The 15,765-nt window shown below is 43.8% G+C and overlaps 1 protein-coding gene across 4 annotated transcripts in view; it reads right to left on the bottom strand.

The window, feature by feature from the left end:
• Positions 1 to 15,765, bottom strand: part of POLN (DNA polymerase nu) — a 161,537-nt gene that overhangs the window by 96,769 nt on the left and 49,003 nt on the right. For all 4 annotated transcript variants that reach the window (XR_013533228.1, XM_008993707.6, XM_035294609.3 and 1 more), the window contains 2 exons: positions 12,952 to 13,064; positions 4,122 to 4,279 (listed from right to left, as the gene is read on the bottom strand). Coding sequence is in view for 3 of the 4 variants with exons in the window: in XM_008993707.6 (XP_008991955.5) it covers positions 4,122 to 4,279; positions 12,952 to 13,064 (271 nt within the window). In the remaining variant the exon portion in view is untranslated. The remainder of the gene's footprint in view (positions 1 to 4,121; positions 4,280 to 12,951; positions 13,065 to 15,765) is intronic.

Below are 15,765 nucleotides of genomic sequence, written 5' to 3'. Positions count from 1 at the left end.
TGGGATGAGATGAGACCCTCAATACAGAGTCTCATTCTCCTTCCCCTAACATGGAGCCCCAGGACCTCTTCTTCAACACCCCATCCTGCCAAACAAACCCCCCAACTCCAGCCCAACTCAGACTTGGTTTTCTGCTAAAAGCTTGAGATTAGAGTGAACATCCCAGTGGACCAGTGGCTAGCCCCACACACCCTGGCACTGGTTTCCAGTCAATCTGGTTGTGGCTCTCCTGTGACTGTCCGGAGAACATCCTGTAGAAGAGCCCCTCCACGTCAAGTACTTGGTGGCCACCTGGCAGAATTCTCCACCTCTTTGGAGAGCAGGGTGTAGATCAACCTGTGATCATGTAGATTAATGGCTGGACTTCCATTTCCCATCCTCATCCATGCACTGCATGGCTCAACTACACATATCTGGCCAATGAGACATAAACAGAACTGCATCTGAGGCTGCCTCTTTTCTTCCTGCAGTGTGGATGAGTTGAACCCTGGCCTTAATTGGACCCTGAGCAAGGAAATGTACCTTTCTACACCTCAGTTTTCTCATCTATAAACTGGGACTGATAATTCTGAGATGGACAACTACTTCTTGCTACTCTCTCAGCTTCTGTTTGGAGAAGTATCCCTGCCTGACAGCATGGATTCTGGGCAGGAATACTAATCAAGATGCCCTGCCTCCCTGGTGGGGTGTAGACAATACAAGAGAGGGAAAGAAAATTCTGTCCAAGGGCTGAAAGTATGACTTTTGGACAGAGAAAAGGTCACGGCTCAATGCTGCCAACATGCCTACTGGTTCCAGCTCCCTGGGTCCCAGGGCTGCCTGGCTCCTGTTCTTCCCAAGGCCTGGTACTGCTTTTTCCTCTGATTCTGTGATTTACCCCATATTCTTCTGATAAGTCTCTTTTTATATTAAGGGAGAGTGCATTTTCAAACCCCCTACTGGTACAAATCTTCACATCATAGATGATCTGTAAGGATGAAGTGCATGAAGGAAACATCCCCACTCAGTGCCCAGTGCCTGGCGTGGGTTCACATCACCTCTTACTCCTAGCACGATGCCTGGCACTCAGCACGGTCTCACGTCACCTCTTACCCCCAGCTCAGTGCCTGGCACATGGCAGGGGCTCACATCACCTCCTACCCCCAGCTAAGTGCCCGGCACATGGCACGGGCTCACGGCATCTCTTACCCCCAGCTAAGTGCCCGGCACTCAGCACAGGTTCACATCACCTCTTACCCCCAACTCAGTGCCTGGCACTCAGCACAGGTTCACATCACCTCTTACCCCCAGCTCAGTGCCCAGTACATGGCACGGGCTCACATCACCTCTTACCCCCAGCTAAGTGCCCGGCACATGGCACGGGCTCACGGCACCTCTTACCCCCAGCTAAGTGCCCGGCACTCAGCACAGGTTCACATCACCTCTTACCCCCAGCTCAGTGCCCGGTACATGGCACGGGCTCACATCACCTCTTACCCCTAGCTCAGTGCCTGGCACATGGCACAGGCTCACATCACCTCCTATCCCCAGCTCAGTGCCTGGCACATGGCACGGGCTCACATCACCTCTTACCCCTAGCTCAGTGCCTGGCACATGGCACGGGCTCACATCACCTCTTACCCCCAGCTCAGTGCCCGGTACATGGCACGGGCTCACATCACCTCTTACCCCTAGCTCAGTGCCTGGCACATGGCACAGGCTCACATCACCTCCTATCCCCAGCTCAGTGCCTGGCACATGGCACGGGCTCACATCACCTCTTACCCCCAGCTCAGCGCCTGGCACATGGCACAGGCTCACATCATCTCTTACCCCCAGCTCAGCGCCTGGCACATGGCACGGGCTCACATCATCTTACCCCCAGCTCAGTGCCCAGTGCTCAGCATGGTCTCACAGCACCTCTTACCCCCAGCTCAGTGCCTGGCACATGGCAGGGGCTCACATCACCTCCTACCCCCAGCTCAGTGCCTGGCACATGGCACGGGCTCACATCACCTCTTACCCCCAGCTAAGTGCCCGGCACCTGGCACGGGCTCACGGCACCTCTTACCCCCAGCTAAGTGCCCGGCACTCAGCACAGGTTCACATCACCTCTTACCCCCAGCTAAGTGCCTGGCACTCAGCACAGGTTCACATCACCTCTTACCTCCAGCTCAGTGCCTGGCACATGGCACGGGCTCACATCACCTCTTACCTCCAGCTCAGCGCCTGGCACATGGCAAGGGCTCACATCACCTCTTACCCCAGGCTCAGTGCCTGGCACATGGCACGGGCTCACATCATCTCTTACCCCCAGCTCAGCGCCTGGCACATGGCACGGGCTCACATCATCTCTTACCCCCAGCTCAGTGCCTGGTGCTCAGCACGGGCTCACGGCACCTCTTACCCCCAGCTCAGTGCCCGGTGCTCAGCATGGGCTCACAGCACCTCTTACCACCAGCTCAGTGCCCGGCACATGGCACAGGCTCAGCACGGGCTCACATCACCTCTTAGCCCCAGCTCAGCGCCCGGCGCTCAGCACGGGCTCACATCACCTCTTACCCCTAGCTCAGTGCCTGGCACATGGCACGGGCTCACATCACCTCTTACCTCCAGCTCAGTGCCTGGCACATGGCAAGGGCTCACATCATCTCTTACCCCCAGCTCAGTGCCTGGCACATGGCACGGGCTCACATCATCTCTTACCCCCAGCTCAGCGCCTGGCACATGGCACGGGCTCACATCATCTCTTACCCCCAGCTCAGTGCCTGGTGCTCAGCACGGGCTCACGGCACCTCTTACCCCCAGCTCAGTGCCCGGTGCTCAGCATGGGCTCACAGCACCTCTTACCACCAGCTCAGTGCCCGGCACATGGCACAGGCTCAGCACGGGCTCACATCACCTCTTAGCCCCAGCTCAGCGCCTGGCGCTCAGCACGGGCTCACATCACCTCTTAGCCCCAGCTCAGCGCCCGGTGCTCAGCACGGGCTCACATCATCTCTTAGCCCCAGCTCAGCACCCGGCGCTCAGCACGGGCTCACATTACCTCTTACCCCCAGCTCAGTGCCTGGCGCTCAGCAGGGGCTCACATCACCTCTTAGCCCCAGCTCCGAGCCTTGCACAGGCACAGGCTCACATCACCTCTGGCTTTGCTCTGATTGCTCAAGCTAGCTCAGGAGCCTGTGTGTTCTTTCAGCAGTGATTTTACCATGTAACTGTTCACAGACAGCTAACGTGAAAGCCTCAACAGAGTGGCCCCAACTGTGGCCACACTGCCACCACTAGACACCTCTCCTCTGGGGCCTGCTGAGAGGTCTCTCTCTGGGTTCCAGGCACAATTCTAGAAGCTGTGAGTGCCGCTGTTTCTCCGGATGGTGCTTCCTGATAACCAGGGACATCTCTAGGCAGGAAGGGCCTGGAGAGAGACTCAAGACAGCTCTACTTTTTTTTTTTTTTGGAGACAAAGTCTTACTCTGTTACTCAGGCTGGAGTGCAGTGGCATGATCTTGGCTCACTGCAACCTTCACCTCCGGATTCAAGCAATTCTCCTGCCTCAGCCTCAGAGTAGATAGGACTAAAGGCATGCACCACCATGCTTGGTGCGCTCATTTTTGTATTTTTAGGAGAGATGGGGTTTTGCCAGGTTGGCTAGGTTGGGTCTTGAACTGGCCTCAAGTGATCCATCCACCTTGGCCTCCCAAAGTGATGGGATTACAGGTGTGAGCCACTGTGCCCAGCCTCAGACCCAGGGCAGTTCTGACCATTGTCTCCACACAGACTGAAGAGGGGCCATCCCAGGACTCCGGCACTGTGGCCATATCACAAGCACTAAGAATTTACTGATGAGTGGCTTTCTGCTCATGGAACAGGCGACACTGACACCAGAGACTTGTCTGGAAGAGTTGCACTATGGACAGATTTCTGGAACAGGTTCCATGGAAGAACAGCCATCACCCATTCTTACTCAACATCCTCCACCAGAAACACCAAGGTCACAACTATTTGTGTTGAATAGCTCAATAAGTGAAAACGAATGTTGACAATGTTCTTTCTACTATTAGGCTATGAATAAAATCAAAAAAGCTTCCAGAAATAACAATATGAATTATGAATTCAGACTGATAAAACTGTAAACGACTCACCACAATGTTTCTTGAGGAATTTCCATATGTGCTGCTCACTTTAACCGTAATGGATTTGTCACAGTATTTTTCCACTAAATCTTCAAAAGAGGGTGCGGCATCACTAGGATCTATAAGCCAGGCAGCAATTCTGGGATCTAGCCCTACAAAATCAGCAACTGAAGAGAAAAAGGTCATTCGATCATCCCAAGAAAAACCAATAGTTGTTTCTCCTGCTTTGACAAGGTACTAAAGTTCAAATGAGTAATAGTAGTATAATCATCCTCTCAAATGATAGAGCTAAGGACCAAAGTGACTCCATCATTCTCCAGAACTTAGAACCTTTGATAAGGCAGCCTTAACGAACCCAAGTCCTCCATGGCCCGTCTTTGTGGGTGTCATATGAAAGAAGCAGATTTCAAATAGCCATAAATAAGGGACTGTAAGATCCAAATTGCAATTTGGATCTCTCAAAAACATGTTGAAAGCTGTCAGAGTGCTGGGCCATGCTTCCTGTCTCCCCTCGTCCTCGCTCCTCTTTCCCTCAGGCATCCTTTCTGCCAAGTCCTCCCCTCCTCCAGCCTCACTGGGCAGTCTTGCACCATTGAGTCTGGAATCCAAGCCTCTGGAGTAAAACGAAGAACGGCAGGAGTTGCCTGAGTACATGACACCCCAAGGCAAAGATGCTTTGGCATTCTCCCTGAAGAGTGGAAAATCCACAAGATAACTAATGTGTGAAACCTTGGTACTGCAGAAGGAGCACTGGGCCTGGATTCTGAATCACCCGATGAGCCTAGGAGGCCACCTCGCCCCTTCAGTGTTAGTTTCTTCATTCAGAAACTGGGGGAAAAGATTACTATAATTATCCGTGATATACATGAGAAAATGCTTTCTAAAAAGTAAACACAGTATTTGCTAAACAGATAAGTTTTTATAACAGAACACTTTAGACATGGAGGGAGATTCATAAAAGGATGGGGGAGGGCTTCTAAATCAATAGACAAACTAAACCCTAAAGTGACTGCTTTCTAAGTTACTTTAAAATTCTGAATTGTGCTACACAAAAATAAGGAGTCTGCCCTTAAATGAAACTACAGTCTCAGATCATATAATATTAAATGTATGTTCCAACATATTTAAATTATACCAGTCTAAGAGATTGAGATTCACCAAAGCAGCCAATATTCTAGCTTTCTCGTGTGAGGTCCAGGAAGACTCTTACAGTGGCACATTTGGAGCTCTGGATAAGAGGAGTCAGTGGTCCCCTGGCTACCTACCACCTCTGTCAGCAACCCATGATTTTCTAAACACTGTCTGGTGATAAGGACTGACCCAATAGGACTGTTTCATTCCACTTGCCTTTTCAATGATCTAATATTCCAAAAGTAACAGTTCTTATCAATATATATTTTTTAAAAAATCCTTGGGGAAGCCCTGACAGTACAGGAATGCTCTGGGAAATGTCTTGTCCCTATAATCTCTTGCAACTGACAAACTTAAGTCTGCCAGGACAAATCCCATACTAGGGAGAAAATGCCAGTTGTTGAAAAAGAAATGGTAACAAAATAAGATTTAAAACAAGCTCAAAAAAATAAATAGCAAAAGCTATGAAAAAATAAGTAAATCAGAATTATATACTTAGAAATTAGGTAACTTTCAAAAAGAAAAATTATACAAAGAAATGAGACAATCCAGGGAGAAAAATTTTTGAAAGAGACATTTCAGAAATAAAAACTAAACTGGAAAGACACAAAGGCAAATAAATATAATAGCTAACTCCTTACAGTAAAAAAAAAAAAAAGATGAAAAAGAAGGAATTTTTTGTTTGTTTGGTTTGTTTGTTTTTTTGAGACAGAGTCTTGCTCTGTTGCCCAGACTGGAGTGCAATGACACAATCTCGACTCACTGCAACCTCTGCCTCCTGGGTTCAAGTGATTCTCCTGTCTCAGCCTCCCGAGTAGCTAAGATTATAGGCGTCTGCCACCATGCCCAGCTAATTTTTGTAATTTTAGTAGAGACGAGGTTTCACCATGTTGGTCAGGCTGGTCTTGAACTCCTGACCTCAGTTGATCTGCCCACCTTGGCCTCCCAAAGTGCTGGGATTACAGGGGTGAGCCACCACACCCAGCCACTTCTTTTTCTTTTTTGAGACAGGGTCTCACTCTGTCGTCCAGGCTGGAGTGCAGTAGTGTGATCAGCCTCTGCCTCCTGGGAATCAAGTTTAACAGAACTTAAAAATAAAATAAAATAAAATAAAATAAAATTTAAAAAATTAAAAAGAAAGAGACTGAAAATGGATTCTGGATAAAAATGATAAATATGACAAAAAGATAAATATGAAAGACAGGCAAGAAGATTCAACACATGAAATAGGAATTCAAAGAAAAAAGCAAACGAACACAGCACTAAACACTGCAATTCAAAATGACTTTCAACTACACACTTAAAGACATGCATAATCAGCACAGTATAGTATTGACACAGAAGAGACCTACAGATCAGTGGGACAGAAGTAAGAGTCTAGAGATAAACCCACACATCAATGGTTGATTGATTTTCAACAAAGGTACTAAGAATGGTGCTGGATACCAACAGTGGGTTGAATTGTGGTCCTCAAAAGATATCTCCACCCAGAACCTCAGAATGGGAACTTATTTGAATAAGGGACTTTGCAGATATAATTATGGTAGGAATCTTGAGATGAGATCATATTAAGTTAGGGTAGGCCCTAAATCCAATGATGGGTATCCTTGTGAGAGACAGAAAAGAGGGTGACATATAGAGACACACAGAGGGAAAAGCCCACTTGAGGGTGGAAGCAGAGACTGGGAGGATGTGTCTACAAGTCAAGGAGTGCCAAGGACTGCCAGTTACCACCAGAAGCTGTGGGAGAGTCACAGAATGGATTTTCCCTCAGAGACTCCAGAAGGAACTGGCCCTGCCAACACCTTTATTTGGACTTCTGGCCTCCAGAACCGTAGGAAAATAAATTTTTGTTGTTTTGAGCACTTAGTTTATGGTAATGTTACAGCAGCCCTAGGACACTAATACAGACCCCTACCTCACACCATATGCAAAAATTAACTAAAAATGGATCATAAGCCTAACCTCAGAGAGAAAATGATTAAACTCTTAGGAAAAAAAAAATGAGTAAATCTTTCTGACCTTGAATTAAACAATGGTCTCTTAAATTTAACATCAAAAATATAAATGACAAAGAAAACACAAATAAATTGAATTTCCTTTTAAAAAAAAAGTGTGCTTCAAAGGACATCAAGAAACTATAAAAACATAAATCACAGATTGAGAGAAAGTATTTGCAAATTGTATTAGAATATATAAATCTTTTTTTTTTTTTTTGACAGAGTCTCTCTCTGTTACCAGGCTAGAGTGCAATGGGGCGATTTCAGCTCACTGCAACCTCAGCCTTCCAGGTTCAAGCTATTCTCCTGCCTCAGTCTCCTGAGTAGCTGGGACTACAGGCGCGTGCCACCATGCCCAGCTAATTTTTGCATTTTTAGTAGAGACGGGGTTGCACCATGTTGACCAGGATGGTCTCAAACTCCTGACCTTGTGAACTGCCTGCCTTAGCCTCCCAAAGTACTGGCATTACAGGCATGAGCTGCTGCACCTGGCCATTCTTACAAATAAACAATAAAAAGACAGAAGTCAGACATCACTCTAGCAAGCACATGTCGTCACAGATACTCTGCTCTGTAGCATGGACAGAGGAGACACCAAAACAAAGAGGCTGGTCAGCCGTACCTGTTGGAGGAGGTACATCCCACACGTCCCCTGGGCATGAACTCCCAGCTAGCCTTCCCATACTGTCGAGGTATATACCCTTACAGACTTTCCTCAGCAGGGATGCGCAGTGCTCTGAAGTTTGCTAGAGCCGAGGCACACCTGGGCTTAAGGTGCCATCTAGTGACAAAAAGGAAGAAAGAACCGAGCAAAAAAGAAAAGATATACCAACAGGTATACATAAAAAAAATCTCTGAGCAAACATATCCAATAAAACAACAAAACAAGCCAGCAAGAGAAGATTGGAACAAAAACCTAATCCTTCCATGCAAAGAAACAGACGCACATTCAAAAGAAATAACAGCAAGCGGGGAACGAAGACCTCCTCAAACCAGACAAAGCAAGAAGCCAGTGACTGACCTTAACAGGATGGTGATAGGGAAGCATTTTGATCAAGAATTCAAAACTGCAGTTTTAAGGAAACTCAGTGATCTCTAAAATATCACAGAAAAACCCAGAAATTGATCAGAAAAATTTAACAGAGATTGAAATAATTTTGAAAATCAAACAGAAATACTGGAACTGAGAAATATATTTGCTGAGCTGAAAAATTCATTAGAGGCTCTCAACAGCAGAATGGATCAAGCAGAGAAAAGAATCAGTGAGTCTCAAGATAGGCTATTGGAAAAGACACAAAGGAGAGAAAAGAAATGAAGAATACCTATAATGTACAGAAAATTGCCTCAAAAGAGCAAATCTAAGAATTATTGGTGTTCAAGATAAAGCAGAGCAAGAAGAGCAAGAAGAGGAAAGCTTATTCAAAAAACAACATAAAACTTCCCAGATGTTTTTTTGGTTGTTTTTTGTTTTTTAGACAGAGTCTTGTTCTGTTGCTCAGGCTGGAGTGCAATGGCTTGATTTTAGCTCATTGCAACCTCTGCCTCCTGGATTAAAGCAATTCTCCTATCTCAGCCTCCCGAGTAGCTGGGATTATAGGTATGTGCTACCATGCCTAGCTCACTTTTGAATTTTAGTAGATAAAGGGTTTCACCATGTTGGCCAGGCTGGTCTTGAACTTCTGACCTCAAGTGAATCACGTGCCTCAGTCTCCCAAAATGCTGTGATTATAGGCATGAGCCACTGCATCTGGCCCAAATCTTGAGAAAGACATAAACAGATTATATCCAAATAAAACGATTGCAATACATATATTAAGCAAGCCCCCAAAGGTCAAGGACAAAGAAAGGACCCCAAAAGCAGCAAGAGAAAAGAACTAATAATGTATAAAGGAGCTCCAATTCATCTGGCAACAGATTTCTCAGTGGAAACCCTAGAGGCCAGGAGAATGTGGGATAACATATTCAAAGTGTCAAAAGAAAATAAAACTGCCAGGCTCAGGGGCTCACACCTGTAATCCCAGCATCTTGGGAGTCCAAGGCAGGAGGATCACTTCAGGCTATGAGTTCAACAGCAGCCAGGACAACATAGTGAGACCCCTGTCTCTAAAAAATAAAAATAAAAAAATTAGCTGGGTATGGTAGAACACATCTGTAGTACCATCTACTTGGGAGGCTGATGAAGAAGGATCACTGGAGCCCAGGAATTTGAGGTTACAGTGAGCTATGATCACACCACTGCATTCCAGCCTGAGTGATAGAGAGAGACCCCATCTTCTCAAAAAAAAAAAAAAAAAGACAACTGCCAACCATGAATTCTGTGCCCAGCAAAGCTATGCTTCAAACATGAAAAATAAAGCCCCAGACAAAGAAAAACTGAGGAAATTCATCACCACCAGACCCATCTTCCAAGATATGCTAAAAGGAGTTCTTCAATCTGGAAGAAAAATACAGGAACATGAAAAAAGAAAACATTTGAAAGATTAAAACCTACTGGTAAAAGTAAATACGTAAACTCAGCATACTCTAACACTGTAATTGTGGTATGCAATCCACTCATAATTCCAGTATGAAGATGGAAAGATAAATCTATATAAAACTGTAACAGCTATAGCAACCTGTTAAGAGGTGGGCAATATAAAAACACATAAATCGAGGCACAAAAAGTCAAAATGTGTGTAGGGGGTGGAATTTAAGTGTAGACATTTTTTAGTTTTTCCTTTATTTGTTTCTATTCTCTTCTTTGTAAATAAAGATACATTGTTGTCTGTTTAAAATAACTTGTTATAAGATGTTTTTTGTAAGGCTCCTTTTTATTTTTATTTATTTTATTTTTTAGTGTATTTGTTATTGTATTTTGTAACCACAAAGCAAAAACCTACAATAAATACACTAAAAACAAAAAGCAACAAATTAAAACATACTACCAGAGAAAAATCACTTAACCACAAGTAATAAAATGGCAGTAATAAGTCCTCACCTACTGATAACATTGAATGTAAATGGACTAAATTTTTCAATTAAAAGACATAGAATGGCTGAATGGATAAGGAAACAAGACCCAACTATTTCTTGCTTACTAGAAACCCGTTTCACTTATAAAGACTTACATAGAATAAAAGTGAGGGAATGCAAAAATTAATATTGTTAAAATACCAATGTTACCTAAAGCAATTAAAGAGTAAATGCAATCTCTATCAAAATACCAATGACATTCTTCACAGAAATAGGACAAAAAGCCTAAAATCTGTATGGAACCAAACACCCTGAATAACCAAAGCAATCATGAGCAAAAAGAACAAAGCTGGAGGAATCAAACTGCCTGACTTCAAATTATATTACAAAGCTATAGTAACCAAGACAGCATGGTACTGACATAAAAACAGACACATAGACCAATGGAACAGAATAGAGATCCCAGAAATAAATCCACACATTTACAGCCAATTCATTTTTGACATGTGCCAAGAAGATACATTGGGGAAAGGTTATGGAAAAATCACATGCAGACGAATGAAATTAGACTCCTAGTTTAGTTTAAGGACTTAAATCTAAGACCTCAAACTATGAAACTTCTGGAAGAAAACACTGGGAAAATGCTCCAGGGCATTTGTCTGGGCATTTTTTTTTTTTTTTTACTAAAACCTCGAAAGCATAGGCAACAAAAGCAAAACTAGACAAATAAAATTACATCAAGCAAAAGCTGTACAGCAAAGGAAACAACAGAGTAAGGAGACAACCCATAGAATGGAAGAAAATATTTGCAAACTATCCATCTCATAGGGGATTAATAACCAGGATATAAAAGGAACTCAAACAGCTCAATAGGGGGAAACATGATTTAAAAATGGGCAAAAGATTTGAATAGACATTTCTGAAAAGAAGATATACAAAAGGCCAACAAGAATATTTTTTAAATGCTCAACATCACTAATTATAAGAAAAATGCAAGAAGGCTGGGAGTGGTGGCTCACACCTGTAATCCCAGCACTTTGGGAGGCCGAGGTGGGCGGATCATGAGGTCAGGAGATTGAGACCATCCTGGCCAATATAGTGAAATCCCATCTCTATTTATAAAATAAATAAAGAAAGAAAGAAGGAAAAATACAAAGAAGAGCACAATGAGATATCATCTCACCCCAATTTAAAATGACTTTTATCAAAAAGATAAGGAATAACAGATACTTGTGAGGATGTGGAGAAAGGGGAACCTATACACTATTGGTAGGAAAGTAAATTAGTATAGCCACTATGAAAAACAGTATTTTTTAAACTGATATATAGTCTATATATGTATTTTGAGACAGAGCAAGACTCTGTCTCAAAAAAAAAAAGAAAGACTGGCTGAAAATTGATAATTGTTAAAACTGGGTGATGGCTACTTTTGTATGTGTTAGAAATTTTTGACAATAAAAAGGGTTTTTTCCAGCCTTTTATTATGAACATTTTCAAACATACAGATAATCTGAAAAGAATTATACAGTGAACACATATGTCCACCACCTAGATTCTACAATGAATATTTTTGCTATTTGTTTTTACTGCTTATATATTTGTTTTACCACCCATCTGTCCTCTGCCTCCAGGGTTCAAGCAATTCTCCTGCCTCAGCTTCCTGAGTAGCTAGGATTACAGGCATGCATCACCACGCCTGGCTAATTTTTGTATTTTTAGTAGAGAGAGGGTTTCACCACGTTGGCCAGCCTAGTCTTGAACTCCTGACCTCGTGATCTGCCTGCCTCAGCCTCCCAAAAGTGCTGGGATTACAGGTGTGAGCCACTGCGCCCAGCTATGTCCATCTAGTTTTTAAAAAGTTTACTATTGGCCGGGCGCGGTGGCTCAAGCCTGTAATCCCAGCACTTTGGGAAACTGAGGCGGGTGGATCACGAGGTCAAGAGATCGAGACCATCCTGGTCAACATGGTGAAACCCCGTCTCTACTAAAAACACAAAAAATTAGCTGGGCATGGTGGCGCATGCCTGTAATCCCAGCTACTCAGGAGGCTGAGGCAAGAGAATTGCCTGAACCCAGGAGGCGGAGGTTGCCGTGAGCCGAGATCGCGCCATTGCACTCCAGCCTGGGTAACAAGAGCAAATCTCCGTCTCAAAAAAATAAATAAAATAAAATAATAAAAAGTTTACTATTTTAGGCCAAGTGCAGTGGCTCACGCCTGTAATCCCAGCACTTGGGGAGGAGCTGAGGCAGGAGGATGGCTTGAGGCCAGCGGTTTGAGTCCAGCCTAGGCAACAAAGCTGGGCCCCAACTCTACAAAAATTCAAAAAATTTAAAAAGATATATATATATACACGTGTGTGTGTGTGTGTGTGTGTGTGTGTGTTTAAAATCTTTATTATTTTAAATAAAAGGTAAGTCCTATATTGTTTTGGCGTTAATTACTCTTGACTGTACTTTAATTTTTAGAAAGTTTATAAGCTATTTGTGGTAATAACAAATCTCACTGACCATGCTACATAAGTTAATTCTTTCCTATTTTAAATTATGAAAGTAATATATACTTGTAAAAATTCAAATAACCTAGAAACAGAGGAAAACTGCCTCCCCGTGTTTAGGGTCCATGAGGAGGCATAGCAGTCTGTGAGCCCAGGTCCCCCAGGGGTTGTGTGCCATGGCTGCCCTCACCATTCTCTTGTTCATAGGAGGAGTCACAGTTGAAGAGTTAAATTATAGAGAGAATAAAAAACAGAACTTACCATGTTTCCAGCTGCCGTTATTACCAAAAAACTGCAGCACTATTCTCACAAAATCCTTAGCATTAAAGCAAATAACAGGACATTTACATTTCAGTGTTTGAAACAGCACATTCCTAGAAGACGAAAAGAAATTCACAGATTTAAACATTAATTTAGAACCTCCAACCTTGAAAAAATATTATTACTACTTGACTAATAGCTCTCATTTAGAGAGTACATACTTACATTAACTAAAGAATCCTAAGAGGTTGGTATTATTTATTATCTGTGCTTTACAGATGATGAAACTGAAACACAGAGAGACTAAGTAAGGTATTCAGGGTCACACAGCTGCCAAGTGCTTATCCCTGTGTACCACCCCACTACCTGCAGAATAAGACCTACGTTTCTGAGCAGGATACACCTATTCTGAGCTCTTTAGAGCCAGGCCCCAAGACGACTCTCTAGCCTGTTCTCCCAGAACTCCTCTCAAACATTCTACCCTCTTGTCCCACTGGATTCTCTTTCCTCTACCACCAGGCTGTGCCATGTCCTGTTCTGCTCCTGGGCCATGGCACATACTGCATTCTTGCCTACAGTTCTCTTCTCACGACTTTTACAAACTGTTCAAGGGCCATCTTCAGGAGGGTATGCCCTAATTCCCCAGGCAGGGGCTGCTCCCTCTTCTGTGTACCTTCTATACTCCTGTCCACGCGTGTACTTCAGCAGGAACACACTTGCTGTATTATCATGTACCTTGAAAGTTCATTCTCTCCATTATAACACAAGCACTTTGAATGTGGGATTCACAATTGTTAAAACTGACTGAATACTTACTATGTGCCAGATACCACAATGAACACTTCGCAGCATTGTGTGTGAAGTGATTGTTGCATTGAAACCTCGTCACAATCCCACCTGATATGGACTAGAACCATTTTACAGATGAGGAAGCTTAGTCTTGAAGAGGCTAAGCAATTTGGCCAGGGGTAAATGACTAATAAATGGCAATGCTGGGATCTGAGGTCATATCCTGCTGCTGCCAGGGCCCAAACTCTAAGCTACCAAAGCCATCAATCCCTCTTTATAGTAAAAGCCCATTAATATATTGAGGTTCTTTGGTTAGAGCTGAGAAAGGAAGAAATCGAGAGCCTACTGAGCTTTGCACACTTAGCCAAATTGTAGTTAGATTTTGCTTGGACTTGTTCCATGGAAAGACATTTGGTGGCTTTTTCCATTTTATGTGATTTCACCTTGGTTTTCCTTGAAAAGGGCAGCCAGGATGGTAGGGAGGGCAAAGGGTCAATAACACAACTTTAGATCTTGGCTTGGGTGGAGTGGGGAGGAGGTTGTCCAAGAGGAGAGAAGGGAAAGAGAGAGTGAAGAACGTATGAAGGAGAAGAACTGGGGCCACGCAGCTCACTTCCCTTTGCTGCTCCTTCATCCTCAAAACTCAGAGGTCCATGATGAGGTAATCTGCCAACTAGTCTATCTTCCGCTAATAAGAAACGAATTGATTTTTATCTTGATAAAACAAAGAAAAAGAATGGCTTGTAAGATAGATGGAAACTGGCCAGGCATGGTGGTGCATGCCTATAGTCCTAAAGTCCTAGCTACTGGGGTGAGGCTGCTAAGGAGGGAGAATCTCTTGAGCTGGGAGGCTGAGGCTGCAATAAGCCGTGAAATAAAACATATCTATCTATATGTATGTACATGCACACACACATATATATTTATATATATACAAGCTAGACTTGAGGGTTTCTCATCTGTAGAATGGAGTGAATAGGCATAACACACAGAGAGAATGTGAAGGTGAAGGAAGAGGGCGTATGTGAAAAGCCCTTGCACAGGTTACTTAATAAATGTTATTCAACATGTTTTGTGTAAAAAAGTATGTGTATTAATTTAAATGTTATTTATTTAAATTTGTTAGAATCTCAAAGACATAATCATACGATTGGGATTTTTATTTCCAATTTATGGTGCTTGAGGCAATGCATTAATTTAACTGTCCTAGAACTTATAAAAATTAAGCCTTGGGCGGGAGTCCTGGCTCACACCTGTAATCCTGGCACTTTGAGAGGCTGAGGTGGGCAGAACGCAAGGTCAAGAAATTGAGACCATCCTGGCAAACATGGTGAAACCCCATTTCTGCTAAAAATACAAAATTAGCTGGGCATGGTGGCACATGCCTGTAGTCCCAGCTACTCAGAAGGCTGAGGCAGGAGAACTGCTTGAACCCAGCAGGTGGAGGTTGCAGTGAGCTGAGATCACACCACTGCACTGCAGCCTGGTGATGGAGTTAGACTTTGTCTCAAAAAAAAAAAAAAAAAATTAACCCTCAACATTCATTCATTCATAATAATATTGAATACCGATTAAGCAATTGCTTTGTAGCATTGCTTTTAGATATTGGGGATACATTAGCAAACACACTGCTGAATGGAAAAGAAAGTTATGTATGTGGGGTTGGCAGTGGGGTACCATCTCATACAGTGTGGTCAAGGAAGGTCTGATAAGGTCATTCTTTTTTTCTTATAGACAGAGCCTCACTCTGTCATCCAGGCTGGAGTGCAGTAGCACAATCACAGCTCACGGCAGCCTCAAACTCCTGGGGTCAAGTGATCCTCCGACATCAGCCTCTGGAGTAGCTGGGACTGTAGGCACATGCCACTGTACCTGGGTAATCTTTAAACTTTTTGTATAGATGGGGTCTCACTGTGTTGCCCAAGCTAGTCTCGAACTCCAGCTTCAAGCCATCCTCCCATCTCAGCTGAGCCACTGTGCCCAGCCAAGGTAACTCTTGAGGAAAGATATGAAGGATTATGTAAA

This window comes from Callithrix jacchus, chromosome 3 (genome assembly GCF_049354715.1).
Source record: "Callithrix jacchus isolate 240 chromosome 3, calJac240_pri, whole genome shotgun sequence".
In the NCBI taxonomy this organism is placed as follows: domain Eukaryota; kingdom Metazoa; phylum Chordata; class Mammalia; order Primates; family Cebidae; genus Callithrix; species Callithrix jacchus.
Note: the sequence above shows the minus strand (reverse complement) of the source record. Positions and strands in the feature narration are given on the sequence as shown.